Genomic DNA, 16,660 nt, shown 5'->3' with positions numbered 1-16,660 from the left:
AGCCGGAATGGACAAAGCATGTCCAACTGCCAAAAGAGTTTTGAACAATGATCTGTGAGGTCTTGGGTGGGACAAACGAATAACTACTATGAGAATTGAAAACCTCTTGGTTATATGACGTACAGGAATACATCGTGCTGATGGTTGTGGGGTCCGACTTTCATTTAGCCCCAACCTCAAGTCAGACTGGATCTGCCAGTGAATTGTTAGGCCTTAAAAAGAAAATACCAGCATGAAGAGCTTATTACTTTTCTAAGGAGAAGAGTGAAGTCTCATAAGTACGGTCAGGGAAAATACATCAATCCAACGGTTATTGTGTCTGAGAGTCTAAAGGCTAAGGTTTAGTGTAGACTTCAAGCCAAATGGCATCCGCGGCTTATGCTTATATAGCGCTTTTCTGGACACTCCCCTCAAAGCGCTTTACAGGTAATGGGGACTCCCCTCCACCACCACCAATGTGCAGCATCCACCTGGATGATACGACGGCAGCCATAGTGCGCCAGAACACTCACCACACACTAGCTCTTCTTGAGAAGGAGAACAGAGTAATGAAGCCAACTCATTAGGTGGGGATTATAAGGAGGCCATGATTGGTAAGGGCCAATGGGAAATTTAGCCAGGATGCCTATTCTTTTCGAGAAACGCCCTGGGATTTTTAATGACCACAGGGAGTCGGGACCTACATCTCATCCGAAGGATGGCACCTTTTTACAGTATAGTGTCCTCGTCACTATATTGGGGCATTAGTGAGCGCCCCCTGCTGGCCCCACTAACACCGCTTTCAGCAGCAACCTTAGTTTTTTCTAGGAGGTCTCCCATCCAGGTACTGACCAGGCTCACACCTGCTGAGCTTCAGTGGGCTGTCAGTTGTGAGTTGCAGGGTGATATGGCTGCTGGCACATTCACACATTTTGACTCTGTCTCTGACTTCGAATGGTTTTTTGATCTCACCTTTGCCATAAATGTTGTTGCTGGGTGGGGGGGGGGCAAAATATAAATATGGTAGTTTTGACCCATCTGCAGTAGTCCTGTGCCTCTTTATACTAATTAAGTGAGCAGTAACCTCAGGGATCTCTTCATACTAATTATCAATAGGCTCCATAGTCTTTTCCTGAACTCAAATCCTACCCCTCTCTTAAGCCTTAACATTAGTGCTAACCTTTACCTTTATCCTAACCCTAATCTTGTATCATCATCCCTCATTTGCACTTAATTCACTTTAACTACCTATGTAATAATTTATTTAATACTTGACTGACTAAGGCAGCAGTGAGGACTGGTGAGTAGGACTCAACTGGAAGGCTGAGCTTTCAAATCCCAGCTAGGGCACCTTGTTCTGCCCTTGAGTTAGGTACAGTACTTTATTGATATTGCTTCAGTAAAATGGCCAGCTACTATATATAACTGAGTATAAATGGAAGTCACTTAGGATAAAAGAGTCAGCCAAACAAATTATTAAATGTTACTCTCATAACTTTAGACTTAACAATGACCTTACTAGTAAGTAAAACCCTAAAACTTGCTCCAGGCTTGTGAATGAGACCCCGCCATTGGTCTTGAAATGAACTTAATTAAATTAAAGTTATAAGATAACCTTTAATAAATAAAATAAAAGTTTTATTTTTCCTTCATTATGTTTAAAAAACACTTAGTAGGAAGTGTCCTATTCTTATAAATTAGAAACAAAGTTTTTAGTGCATACATTTTAATATTGGATCCTTTTCAGTGACCTCTAACAGCACTGCTTATACAGTGGCTATGAAAAGTATTCATCCCCCTCTTTTTCATGTTTTTTGTGTTACAATTTGAAAACATAATGAGACAGATCTGTTCTTTGTTTTCACTTTGAGATTATTATTGCAATGATCAATGGCAAAAACCCCAATTACATTATATTGTACGACAATAAAATGTGAAGAACTCCAGGGTTGGTGAATACTTTGGATAGCCATTGTATATTGTTCATGTAATATCCAGATTCTTTAAATTAGAATAGACCTACATGTAATATTTTTCCCCAAATAAATATTTTTCTCTGGTGTTTTGGGGGGGAAAAACATTTTTATTTAAAACCACCAAATAATAAGAATTCCTTACATTTATATAGTGCTTTTCTGGACACTCCACTCAAAGCTCTTTACAGGTAAGGGGGACTTCCCTCCATCACCACCAATGTGCAGCATCCACCTGGATGATGGAGGACAGAGTGACGGAGCCAAATACATAGATGGGGATTATTAGGAGGCCATGATTGATAAAGGCCAATGGGAAACTTGACCAGGTTGCTGGGGTGACACCCCTACTCTTTTCAAGAAACGCCCTGAGATTTTTAATGAGCAGAGAGAGTTAGGGCCTCGGTTTTACATCTCGTCCGAAGGAAGGCACCTTTTTTCCCCACTTTTTCTATCAATATAAAGAAGCACAAAACAAATCTGAGTGCTTGTGTCTTCAATTGCAATGAGTCCAGCAGTGTTGATCACCTTGGATGTTATCTACTGATAATGAATTTATCTATAACACCCAGTAAAAATCAGATTAATTTATACAAGCGAAGACATCATAGAATAGACAATAAATGCTGGTTGAGCAAGACTGCAGGCTCACACCTAGCAAACACAGACACACTTTCCCATATCTCTCTGAATTGTAATTTGCATTACAATTGGAGGCCTTTAAACCATTAGACTTAACTACGATGGAGTAGATCTGAACACTAAAGTGAGAGAGAATAATTCTGTGGAGGAGGAAGCATTTGTGCAGACAGGGATCTGCAGTAGTTGTTTGAGGTAGGTGTTCCAGTAAGAGGGTGAAAGGTGGAGTACTGGTAAACAAAATATGTGAAATGGGAGTGTGGGGAAAGGATTGTCTGGGCTGAAAGAGGTGTTGGGATAAAAAGGGAGTGTGGGCTTTTAGTGGAGCTTAATGTAGATAAGAAAAGGAAATTGCTTATCATTTCAAAAAGAAACCCACAACCGGAGAGAGTGAATGGGTTTGGTTTCAAATGCTTGTCTGCTGTTGAAAGAGAATATCATTAGTGGGAGAATTATGTGGACGTAATAAGTATAGCTCTGTGCTTAACAAAAACAACAGAATTTTATTCTGAAAAATGTTGTGGCGGGAATGAAAGGCTGGCATCCTGCTCCACAAAAAGAAATCTGGAACCACAGTTTCTAAAGTCAGAGTAGAGGGAAGACACTCAAATGCTGATCCCACTGAAAAGGCAAAGACGGGAATATAACAGATTTTCTATGTATTTTACTTGTTGCATTCAGTAGTTTTCTCTCAAGTTGATGGAATGTTGTTCTGTTAAATATTTTGGGAAGTGGACTGGCCTGTATCTGAGGGTGGGACACAGGAAGTTGCTTTAGAGTGTTCAGTGTTTCTTTGTTATAAATCGTTTTGCCATGTTACGCTTTCATCAGTGAAAAAGAATACAAAATGAAGAAAAAGAATGACAGGGATACTTATACTAAAAAGAAAGATTTCTGGGATGACGACGGAATTGGTACTGGGTGGAATGAGCAATGAATTGATGCCACATGGCTTCTCTGATGCACCACGTGAATCCTTAAATAACTTGACAGCGCCCTCCTCTGGTAATGAGATGATGTTCTGTTTGGGTTGTACAGATGAATGCTGACCTATCATTCCATGTTTCCATGTTCCTCCTTTCCTCAAAGCTATAGTAGGATAGTAATTCATTCTTTTTTGCACTGCCCTGATTGTTACTGCTGAGATCTGAAAACCTGCAACATTCTTTGGCCTAAATGCCAAGCCATTATCTGCAGTGGGCAACAAACAAGCCTTATTGTTATACTCAGAGGAAATACAGCTGTTAAACTAAAAACATGCATGAACTTCCTAGGGGGCTGGTTTTTATGTGGTGCAAGCAATGATTTATTGGGCTCTTTTCAAAATGAAATTGTTTCAGAAGTTTTCAAGCCATGTGAATCATCCAATTTGCGATCAGCTTCAGTACTTATGTTCATGGCGCACTTTAGGCAAAAATAAAAAAATCAGTTTATTTTTCATGTGTATTTGCCCTTTTCCATTGTAGTATTTCACTCTGCATATCTATAAGCCTTTAGCAAATGATCTCACTGTAGCCATCGCATGCCGTGATAATATTTGCCTGTAAATTTATTGACATGCTTACTAAATCCTTTCCTGCTGTTTTAGAGTTGCTGTTTCTTTAATAACAGAACCAACACAGTTCTTGGTTATCCTAGCTTGCTTAACTATGCTTATTTTTAGTTATTTTAGGAGAAATGTTTTAATAAAATACATTCCTCAGCTGTAACACCTCAGGTAGAAAGTTTGTTTTCTGGGTAAAACAACAAACCTTTTTGCTCATTTCCCCCCCTCAGTTATTCATACTGTATATGATTCCTGGGAGATAAAGTACCTCTGTCTCCTCGAATACTGTCATAATACTGATTTTCACCTGCTGCCAGGAATGGGAACAATATGAACAATGAATACATCCATCACCTTTTTTCAGCAGGCCTTTGCTGGAAACCTGTGGTAGCTGTGAATTCTCCTCAGAGGCTAAGATGCATGTAAAGGTGGAAATATAATGCCTTCAGAAATAATTTGGTGCATGAAATTATTTTGGTTAAAGATTGGGTTCGCTAGTTTTGTTGTTTTTTGGTCTGTAAATTACTAATACATTAAAAACAAGCCTCAAAATGCCATATCTCATAAATGGAACCTTTCATAAAGTCCCAGGAATCTCAGCTATTTATAGGAAGGGATGTGCAAAAAGGTTGTCATGATAGAATAAGGATTTAATTTAACTATGGGTCTTATCACATGACGGGTTATTGAAACCGTCTAAGGGAAGGATTCAGTTCACACAAAGTTCAAAGAAAAAGATTTGGAGTGATGGTGCAGCACATGAGCACATAATTCTTATATTAGCAAGAGGAGTGGATGGCACATGGAGCACATTTCTGCCGCTCTGTAATACATTTATTTGGATCTCTTTTCCTGGTCCTGAAGCACTGTAAGATTAGAGCACTGGAACATATGCAACAGGACGTTCAGGAACGTGACTAGGCAGAACCACATCAATAGCAAATTATGCTTCCTTGTTAAATTAGATTACATGTACTGAGTGAGTTGCTGTCTTGTTTACACCACAGTGTATGTATAGTACGTTGCCTTTATAGCTATTCTGATTAGATACAGTGACTGGGTCTTCCAGTCAATCAGGGATAAATACAAAGCTCTGTCTTTTTCAAAACATTTGAAAAAGGGCCCCCAGATTTTAATTGAATTGCTGTAGCGTGCCTGTCCTGTAGAAACAAGTCCTCTACATTGCAACTGCGGAGCTCATCTCATTGATCCAGTTCTTGAAACATGGTGCACTGACACATTTCCATGCTTTATGAATATTTTTTTTTTTGCCAGAAACATTCCACACATCAGTGCTGATTGTTCGGCCTTTGTTAGTCTGAATATTGCCTTTGAACTTTTGCAGTTTGGGGCACACCCAAAAGAGGTGTGTTAAGAGTGCCATCGGAGGATCTGTACCTGTCACATACAGGAGAAACTGAAGGATTTATCTTGTTCAATTTAGTCACATAGAGTTAATTTTAAGACTAAAACAATAAAAAATATTGAATACTTGATACGGACGTATAGTACTATTCACTTCTGTATTACTAGGTATGTTAAAACAAGAAGGCTGTTGTGCTGTTATTTATCTTGATATTGTTTTCTTTTCTATTGTTATTAAAAAAAATACAGAACATTTCTGTGTCTAACAAAATCCTAATCTGTTGGTTCAGGGGAAATAAACGGTCCTCAGTTCCATGAATTATACTGTATAAATATTAATACAGTGATGTTCATTTTTGATCATTTTAACTGTCTTGGGTGTCTGCTAAATCATTTCATGGTGTCTGTTTCACTTCAAAGCAGCTGGCATTTCATATCCAGACAAAGTCAAAGACACAATCATTTTCCCAGACATCGTAGCAGGTTTAGTTGTCAGATCCAGGGAATATTTTGAAAACAAATGATGGGTTGTTCAGTGATGCCAGGATTTTGTGCTGCAGTGATGATTAAGCTGTACTGTCAGGGCAGTCGCATTAAGGATGATAAGTGATGTTTTTATGATTGCTTGTGCTCTCCGTTTTGATAAAGTTATGTTCACGTCTTAATTAAAAAAACAGGACTAAATCCTTTTGGGAATTTTATGTGTGTTTTCTTATATTAATTTAAAGCTTCAAGGAGTTTTGAGCTGTTGCAAAAATAGTATTCATTGAAAGAAAGATGACCTTCTAATACCAGTTTGGGCATAATGGAAAGTCATCATGTTTTTTCACATAATAATGAGCAAACTATTCTTAAGCCAATTTCATGAACTAAACCACAAATCCATTCACCATTGTGCAGATATTACTTTTTCTTATGTTATACGAGCAATACATTTTCTTAAGAAGTGAGGAGGAGGCTCTATCAATCATGTTGTTCTAGATCATTCCAAAACAAACACAAGATAAATGCATTGCAATGCAATGTGGAAGTATAGTTTCCGTTGATAGAGTTTGATGTATAAATATTAAAATAAAGAATCAGTAAAATACCTATAGCGTTTTGCTTTTAAAAGGTGGAAAGAAAAGAAAGCATTAGCTGAGGATTTAAAAAATGCAATAGAAGTAAGTGCGTGTGTCAAAATTTTCTTCTTTTGCTTTGGTCTGTTGATTTTAAAACACCTTGGTGTTGAAAGGCGCCCCCTATACAAAAAGCCACGTCATATGCATGTCATCTCCTTGTTAAGTGAATTAATTAGAAGTTTAATTGTAGTGTAATGTAAAAGATACAATCATCGTGGCCAAGTTTTTAATGTATATTCCACGTAGCATATAGTAGAATACATTTTGCTTAATATATCTGTACATATCTTAAAAAAGAACAGAAAAAAAGCATTCACATAGTTCTGTAAAAATATGAACCCCATTTCCTGGCAGTTTGCCAGAGGAACAACAAGTCTGTTTTTCTGCTATCTTTCCCAATATTCTCTGGGAGCCCAAGGTCCCGAAGGGTTAATTAGACATCAAAGAAGAATTGAGCTGGCAGTAATCGGTTTTGTTTCCGTCTTCAGCCATATCTGCTGTCTGGGCAGGATAAACCATTCCACAAAGACTTTACTTTTAGCGCATACCCCTTCATGTTACAAAGCTGAATTATAAAATCATGTCCCAATAACAGAAAGCAGGGCTTTGTTTTATAAGGAGTACGGTGTATGTGGAGAGAAATGTGTTAGAAGTAGGCTAAAGATTTTGAGCTTAAAGGATTCTGAGGAAGTTTCTCTGCCTTCTTAATGCTTTGAAGCTTTTACCAAACAGTTCCCTGTTCTTGGTTGCTTTACACCAAAAGGTGTCTTTTAAGGACACGTCTTTTTTTAAAATTGTATATGTTAAGTACATAAGCTTAAGTTCATTCAAAATATTAATTTTAGAGTATTTAATTATTTTTAATTCAGATATATGAAATTCTTTTTAGTATGTGTATTAATATGCTTTTTTTGAAGAAATATTTAGTTACTATGCAGAATCACACTGTGCACTCCTGTTGTGAGATATTAGCTTTTTAAGTTGTATGTTTTGTGTATTTCTTCATACAGTTTTTTTTTTTGCTTGATGCACTATTTACATTTTTGTAATATGCAGATTAAAAAAATGGGCTGCTACAGGAAACTCTAAATCTATTTATTTTACTTTTTCTCAACTTTATATTGAATAGATAGAAAATTAAAGCCTTGGGGTTTTCAGTCTTTTTTTATTCATTGATTGACCGTGAGAAACCTGTGCTGTTTGGTTAAATGAGACTTGTTCACTTGTTAGCATTTGCTGACACAATATTGTCCTAACGTCCGCTGCACAAAATCATTCAAATACTTTAGGCCTTCAAGGGTCGCTTGAGTTTCTGTAGTCTTGATCCATTGTGCTCTTGCTGCTGGGCTCTTGTTACACATAGTGTTGCTATATCCTGATTGAGATTCTGAGGCACAGCTCAATTGGACTCACTTCTGATCCTCTGGCCTGTGTACTCTTCCAGCTGTAAAATCCCTGTCACTAGCTCAGATCCTAGGATAAAGAATTCAGTTTTTTAGACGTTTTTTACGGGACGTCTGCTTGCGCGGGTATTGATGTGTTCAGTCACCGTGCTTACCCCTGTTTTCATTCAGATTTGATATCACTGTGTGAATTGTGATATTGCAGATGTCAAAGAAAATCCTGTCCTGATAACCACTTATGCCAATTGTTTTGTCCTTTTCAGAAAAGGGGTCATGAGCACTCAAATGCAGATCATGCAGGCTAGTGTTGTAGCAATGCCTGGGACCTTGTTATTACTAGCACCAATGAAACTAATTGAAATTATCTGTTTCTGTTAAAATAATGGTTTTGGTGATGGCTTTGTTTTTTAATTTAATAGGTTCTAGCCCAACGAGTATTGCTCTAATTTGTATTGTCATGTGGATGGGTTCCCAATTGCTCTCAGAAGAGAGGAATTTGAGATAATGATTTTTTTATATCCTATGGGACTTCTTTGTAGCTGATGCATTTTAATTCATTGTGATCACTTCATTGAGCATGTGTGATTTATCTTTAAGGTAATTGGGGAAAAGAAAGGCAATAGCTTATCTAGTGCAAAAATGTCATTGTAAGATGTGGCCAAAGTTCCATTAATAACATTTTAGTATAGCAGTGCAAAACTGGAGAAAAAGTGTCACACGTGCTGTTCCTGAATTGTATTTGGAAACTCCACTGTACATTACTTATCATGGTTGTTAAAACTTGCAAAACATGTGAACATTAAAATGATTCTGATGTGATGTGTTTTCAATAGCTTCTATTTAAAAAAAACAATGCAGTGTCTTCAAAAAAACTTACTTGTGCAGTCAGTATTTTTATAGTTTTGTGATAAATTTTTTTATAGTTTTATACTGTAGTTTTGTGATCAAAGAATATGCAAAATGTGGCATTGAACACAAAAAAACTGGCATAAACCAGCTTCATCACATTTTGCAGTGATATTTCTTCATTGCTCATAAAACATCATATTCTGATTGTTCCATTATACAGGTAGCAGTTCTCTTACAAACTACTAGTTAAATAAGCAGGGTTTGCATAGTTTCTTCCTTCTGTACAGTCAACTTTCTGCAGCCCTGCATTAAGTAAATCACATTTTGGTACGCTGTTAAGGTTAAAATCCACACATCATCTCATTACAACGCCTATATTGTGCCTCAAGATGCTTTGAAGCTGTTTTGAACGAACTCTGTGTGACTCGGGCCTTAATGGAACTGATCTGATTGTATGATATATCAGCATTTACAGGGGAGCTGCAGTCCCAATTTCTCAGACTGGTTATTAAGTCTTGGTAACAAAATAAATTCATTGACCCTAAAGACAAATTTTACAAATTTCGAATTAAGCACAAAATCTTGAATTTTGTAATAGTACTGCCAAGTTGCCATGTTGTCGCAAACTCGCATTCAAGTTCCCACGAATATCAACGTGGTGTGGCTCTTCCTGTTCACTAGTCACATTTTTCCAGTGTGATATGCATGCAGAATTAACATTTACCATCTGAAAAATCGAGAGCAATATTGCTTTTTGATTTTAAAAAATGTATTCACAAGCCTGCTTCTTTACAATGAAATAGGGCTGCACCTCTTCACCTGAAGTTTTGTTGCCTCCTTCTGAATGGCAGAACATGGCGCTGTGCATGCTTGAAAACTTTGTCTATTTTGTGATGTAAATTGAAGGCTTTACAAGTTACTGTGTACATCTTACTTTTTTGTGGTTTGCACTGCTCTCATCGGTGCTTATACTTTCTAACCCCGAAATATAAAAATAGTGTTGCAGTTCTCCTTTACCGATTAATAGAGGATCACAAGAAAACCTGATACAGAAGTGTTTTCAGGAGACATGTGGTAGCCTCACAGGTTTATTTCTCAATCTACTTCATTTGCACAGGAATTTATCTTGAACTCAGGCCCTGTGAGTTTAAAAGCAAACGCTGTACGTTAGTTATAACAACATGCTTTCCGTTATTTAAGGGTGCATGCATGAATCTGTCGTCCCTGCAGTTTGTATATTTGGCGTATTTTCTCTTTGTTTTATGTGCTGCAGTTATTGTACCTATGCTTAACTTTGTGAACTACTTGATTAGCATTTATTATTTGACTTATCACTTTTAGCTTCTTAGCATTGTTTCATTTAAAAACAAACTGCTCTAAGGCAGATATTGTATGACATTCCGATGTATTACTCGGTTGCTGAACAAAAAATAGTAGTTTGTTCTTAACTAGTACCGGTACTCTCCTAGTACTGGAATGAACACAACAGGCTCCAGTTCATGAACTGAACTTTGCTCTACAGGGGAGTTATCCATAGGTGGCAGCAGAGATCAAGCAGCTGCTTTAAGCTCCGTTTACTAGTGTTTCTTAACATGGAGGGCTACAATAATATCATTTCTTCATTAGCACAGATGGGATGCCTTACTGTTGCCTTTGTAGTTCCAAATTCAGCTTGATTCTGTGATCGAATCAATATGGGAAAATGCTATGATCTGATGGGCTGTAAGACCTGTAATTGTGATTCATTTTCTGTTAGTCCTTATGTAATTATCCATTGTAAAATGACTGAGAAAAAAGCATCACGATACCTATTTATAATGAGATTTTATTTCCACAAATGTTTCTTACAGGAGGGAGTATGCATGATGCAAAAGCATATTTGCTGTTGGTGTTGAGTAATTAAAATAAATATTGAACAGTATTAAAATAAATGAATTTTAAAATTAAGGATCAGCTGTTCTTATCTAAAAGAGATTTCCATATTTTAGTATAATATAATTCCAGAGTAAATGCTTCCGTTACCTCATTTTTCATTTAGCATAGTAATCAGTTTTTCACACGTGTCAAAATATACTGTAGTTAAACACAACTGATACCAAAATAATAGTAAAGTATAGATTAACTCATCAATACAGTAAAAGTTCATGACGGTTGCTTTTTTTAAGAAGTGTTGGAGTTGATAAAAAAATATTTTCGAGTACTTAAGAAACATTGAAGTATTGAGGCTTATGCTAGAAATGGAAATGCCCATTGATACAGTCTGTTAGTTGAGAAAATGGCATCGGAGGCATTCCTTTCACTGTAGAGTGGAGGATTGTGACCTTAGGATGATTGTGAAGGCACCAGAAGGGGAAAGAGTTGCACACAGCAGCCCTCTGTGCACAGATACAGTTGCTAAGGAGAAATATCCACATTCAAAGTGTGCGTCACTAGTTGGATAAAATACCCACTGATAGACGACTGTGAGGCTGAAGCACTGAAGAGTGTTAATTCCATTGGCTTTCTGTTTATAATCCCTGTCTCCCAGGCAGAGATATCGGAGTAGTAAACTGATGCCTGGCCAGGAGAAGATATTCAGAGAAACAAGGACTGCTAAAGATACACATTAGTTTAGAGCGAGTCTCCAGCAAGCCGTTCTGTGAACAGTGGACTGCGTCTCTCTTAGAAAAAAAAGTTCTGAAGAAGCTAATTGCTCTGGTTTCCTGCTACAGTTTACATTCCGAAAGTGTGCCTGTGTTCATCTCTTTAAAAAAAAAAGTTATCAGCCTCAGAACTGTGTTTATTGCTTGCTGAACCCTGTGCAATCCCACGAGGAGATTCAAATTCCTCATCTCAAATCCCATCTGGAAAAACTTAATCCAGAAAGAATTCTTTCTCACTGCAGGTCCAATCAGGAAGCCTAAATATGTGGAAAGCCCTCGAATTCCCGGAGATACAATTGTTACAGCCCTAAGAAAAGTGGCAGAGACCAAGGAGCCTCCCCAGAATGGTAAGCATAATGCATTTGTTGGTTTTCTTTTTTTCCCTAACAAAACAAATTGTATGGAGAGCCAGGTTCTGCAATTGTAACTGATAAAGACGTGTCTGCAGCATTTTGGCATTGACCGTACAGTAATCCCGAAAAAGGTTTTGCTTAAACCCTTGAAATGATGTGTTTCATAATTTGAAATCTGTTGGCTTAGTATTGCTGGGACCATCTGAGTGCAGCCTGTCCATGAGACCTGCTCAAGTGCTGCTTTAGGTGGGGGCTGCCTGTTGGTGAGGGCCATGCCAGTTCTTGTGTGTGTCTAGGCTCTAATTTACATGAGAACAGGGTAGTGAATGGTTGTAAGATGAATCTTTCATTTGCTCCGTCAGATGGAAACAGCTGAATCGCTGCAGGGATTTAATTGGCAACACTGAAATCTCTATGAATTTGAATTAGATAAATATACAGTCGCAGAACTAATGAAACAATGCAAATGCATAGTGAGTTATGTTTTCCAGATGGAGCCACAGTTAAAGTACCTGGGGAGGGTTAAATATTTGCACAGTTTGCTTTATTTATAAAGTAACAAAACAACTCTTATTTACTTCTAGGTTGTTTAACTTTTTGGTCATATTCGGGCTATGATGGTAGCGTTTGTATGTTTTTTTTTCCTGGCCCTAAGTGTCTTTAGCTAGCTGAGATTTTGCTCAGTGGGTGGATGACAGAGCTGGCCCTTTCTGAGACGGTTTTAAGAAATACTGGAATAGTACAAATTACATATTAACTTGGCGGATGCTTTTATCCAAAGCGACTTACGTTTGCACCCATTTATACAACTGGGTATTTGTGTGGAGCAGTTTTCTGGGTGAAGTACCTTGCTCAAGGAAAAGAAAGCAATGTTTCATCTGGGATTTGAACCCACGGCTTTTGAGTTGTGAGTCCCGAATCCTGACTACTGCAGCCCAATATTACAGAATTGTAGTCTGACTTCCCTAACCCAGCTCAAGTTTTGATATACTATGGGAACTGAAGGTTGGCGTTATAGATCATCGTTGTCCTTTTCTCAGGATAGTGCAGCAGAGACTGCATTCTAAGACCACCTGGTTTGTCAGCTTGTTTTTCTGATGCCAAGCTTAGCTGCATAAGTAACACATATGCTATCAGATGCCACAACTGTACCATTAAACTCTTAACAGAAAGGACTGTTTTCTGAGATTTGTGGGGAGTCCTGTCAAGTTTGCTGTGGGAGCAGAATCACAAAGCCAAAACTAACCTGCTGTCAGTTTGCACTACTCTCACCATCATTAAAGTCAAACCTTAACCTCTGGCCTGGATGACATGCAGGTACTTAATTCCTCTCCTGTAAGCCAGTGCCACAGCAATGCAGTGTATATAGGTTTTAATTGCAGAGGAGAGCTGTTGCAAATGATCTCAAAGCATGGAACCACATCACATTTAGCTTGCATGTGTATGGATTTTTTTTTTCCCTTGTAGTACGATCAAATGAATAATTCAGTAATTAATTGTACATAGACTGTAAACGCTGGCACACAATTCAGAGAACATTTCAATGTTTTAAAATGAATTTGAGCACATTTGGTACATCAGCACCGTATCAAAAAAACAACATGAAGTTGAAGGTACTTTTACATTTCTGCATTCAGTTGTATTGAATTATTGACCTTTAATGCTCCTCAGGTTTTAACGGTAGTTAGCAGTTTGAAACAGTTTTATAGGTAAAGATATTCCAGCTGCAATGCCATACTTACTAATCCTAATGAACCCTTTTATGATAAAGTGTTGAAATATGGGGGATAGGAAAAAGTGGCAAAAATTGAAGGAATCTGTGCTGCATCTAACAACTTTGTTTTTAAATGCACTATGTATGTCTGCTAGCCTCCATTCTCTCAGAGTTAATCTGGTATTCAGCTGCATGATTACCATAAATGGAAGAATTTTTTAATGTGGAGAAATTATATAGCCAGGAGAAATCTTCTAACATATTTTGGTAATCGCAGAAATAGCAGGCAATTATTAACAATTTAAAAAATTTAGGAATACATCCAAAGTGGGTCAACTTGGCACACGGCCTCAACGGTCCCAGGTGCAACAGAAGGTGACTTGTGTTTAGATTTGCTTTTTGCTCATTGGAACACTGGGTGCTTGTCTGTTTCTGTACATACAACAGTATTGTTCAGTGCAAAACGTAACCTCAAATCTTGATCTAATTTGCAATAAATAGGCTCATGCATGTAAAAGAATGCAGTTTGAATATAATAAAAAGAACAATTGTCATGGATATTGATATTTGATATGAAATATAATACAGTTTCTTGACAAACTGAAGAAGTGTTTTGAAAACCTCACCATGTCCATTTCATACCTAAACCCTGGTGGTCTGGTCTTGCAGATCAAACTAGGACATTTAAACCTGCTGGGGTCAAGCAATCCATCAGAAGGTCACTGTCATTTATGGAATGTTCTCACTGAGAAGTTGGAACCACAATCCTGATGGGAACCTTGTTCCCTTGTGAAAGGCAAAGGAGGAAAAAAAATGTTTGTCCGAGACTCATTAAGAGTGTATTTTCCTAGGGAATATTCAAGACAGTAAATGGGATGGCCTTGTTGCATAAAAGGTAATATTTTGGTCTGAGTAAATATGTTGAATGCAGCACCACAAAAATCTCATAAACAATTATTTTTGTCTCGGACTTTGTAATCTTGAAAAGGGTTGTATTAAAAGAGCATGGATTGCTTTCAGGCTGTAGCCCTGAACCTTTTTCTTTTTGAAAAAAGCACTATAAGGCACCCAAAAGCTGAAAAGAGTTGAAAAGCAGTTTGAAATGTTTGTTCTTGGTTTGAGTTCCATGCCTTTGACCCTTTTGTTCTTTTTACTTTTCTTTGGTTAACAAGAGAAAGCCCTCCTGTGCAACAGATAGAATGAAGTAAAAAAAAAGGAAAACAAAGAAAGTTTGTACTTTATCGTGTCACTTTTGGACTTAATTTTATTATTTTTTTTGTTCCTTTGGTCCACATACGCCATCATTGGATAGTGTTGGTAAATAAGAAGACAGATACTATTTCAGAAATGTCTTTATGGCCAGGTATACATATGAGAGAGACTGTCTGATGTCCTGAACCACAATGTTTTCAGCTGTTGTCTTCGTTGGTGGGATAGTTTTCATATTCTCGCTATGCACTCCATGGCACTGTCAAGCTTGAGTATGAAGTATCACCTTCCGTTTACGTACTGTAGCTGAGTGGGGAAAACCCTTGTTTATTTATTTTTTTAATTTCTTTCTTATCGTCTGAACCTCAGCTCCTGACTTGATTGGATTTTATTTTCTGTAGTCTCATTTTATAATGAAGCATTTTGGAATTAAGGCGCACAATGGAAAAAGGCAAAGAAATGGAGGCATCCTGCATTCTGACTGTATGCCCGCTGGCTGTGGCTTAATTAGACAGCTGAAGGAAATACAGAGTCTCAGACCACAAAGCTGATAAGTGCTGGGTCTGAGAAAATCAGGTCAGAAACATGTTGACCCTTGGCAGCTGGGTGTGGAGACGATATTATTTTGATTCTCTGCCACACCATATGCATGCTAAACAGTTATCCTTCATCAGAAAATGTCAACAGTATATGTGGAACAAATCACTCAAATATAATGCACAAAAAGAGACTAATTAGATTTTTGATTCATGTGATGTTGTGACATTTTCATGTTTGAACTATATCCTTCCTTCCACAAGGCCTGGAAAAGTAGGAAGCATTCTGTTTGCGTTCTGTTTTCCTCTGTGGTCAAGTCAGTAATTGAGTCTGGATGACTTTTATCCCGGTTTCTATTATGTATGATCAATTAAGTGGATTGAGAGTGCATGATTCTCCCCTAGATAGGATGTGCGTCTATTGCAGGACTACTCCCAGCATTTTTGGTTCATTTTGGGGAGACTGGAGAAATTGTTGAGTTTTATTGAGTAAATCCAGATCCCTCATCACTCCTCCAGTCTGACCCCTCAGATCTATATTGCATAGAGGAATAATACAGGTTGTGTGGTGTCAGTTGTTAGATCCTCTAACATGCATTGGCAGGATGAGTAGAGGAAGTGATGCCTCTATTCTACTTTTCCTTAGGTTCAGAGTAACGAGTTAAAACCCAGCATTTTATGACTGCATGTGTCTCCTGGAGAGAGCGTCGAGACTGGTGCAGCCGAGACTTGAGGGTGCAGGAGCTGTGGGTTACTTAGAACTTGTGCTAAATGGTTACCTTGTCATCAGCCTTTTGATCAGAAGAGGATGTTAATGGGTGATGGATTGAAAGAGAAGAGATTTCTGTGGTGCTTGAGCCAAGGTCTGTGTGAATTGTCGGCGTGTGTTTAGTGCATTGGTGCAGCGCAAATCAGATTTACTGATGCCAGACACACACTTCAGCTTCTCTAAGGCAGAACCTTAATGGAAGGAAGAAAATGCCATGATTATGCACATGTGAGGATACTTTATGTATAAATCTTTTTTGAGTTTCATGTCATAAACACTGCAAAACCCACAAGGAGAGCTTCTGAAGGCCCCAAATTTTGTTCCACAGAGTAAGCTTGAATGCCAATATAGCTGAATATTCAAGGAGAAAGAGATCTGTGTGACAAGATAGATGAGCTCTAATTACGGCAAACTGTACCATTAATATTTTAATCCTTTTCAATGGCATTTTAACTCCATTGTGCAACATTGCTTAATTATAAGAAAAAGCCAATCTAGTGGTGTCTTCATTTGTGTAACCTCCAGCAGCCATTTGCAGCAGTGCTGCATCATTAATCTCTTA

The 16,660-nt window shown here is 37.8% G+C and overlaps 1 protein-coding gene across 5 annotated transcripts in view; it reads left to right on the top strand.

The window, feature by feature from the left end:
• Positions 1-16,660, top strand: part of tanc1a (tetratricopeptide repeat, ankyrin repeat and coiled-coil containing 1a) — a 143,064-nt gene that overhangs the window by 54,714 nt on the left and 71,690 nt on the right. For all 5 annotated transcript variants that reach the window (XM_088605509.1, XM_088605508.1, XM_088605511.1 and 2 more), the window contains exon 5: positions 11,760-11,864. In XM_088605509.1, the coding sequence (XP_088461635.1) occupies positions 11,760-11,864 (105 nt within the window). The remainder of the gene's footprint in view (positions 1-11,759; positions 11,865-16,660) is intronic.

The sequence above is a fragment of the Lepisosteus platostomus genome, chromosome 14 (genome assembly GCF_059453375.1).
Source record: "Lepisosteus platostomus isolate fLepPlt1 chromosome 14, fLepPlt1.hap1, whole genome shotgun sequence".
Classification (NCBI taxonomy): domain Eukaryota; kingdom Metazoa; phylum Chordata; class Actinopteri; order Semionotiformes; family Lepisosteidae; genus Lepisosteus; species Lepisosteus platostomus.
The sequence above is the reverse complement of the archived record's forward strand: the minus strand, read 5'-3'. Positions and strand labels throughout refer to the sequence as shown.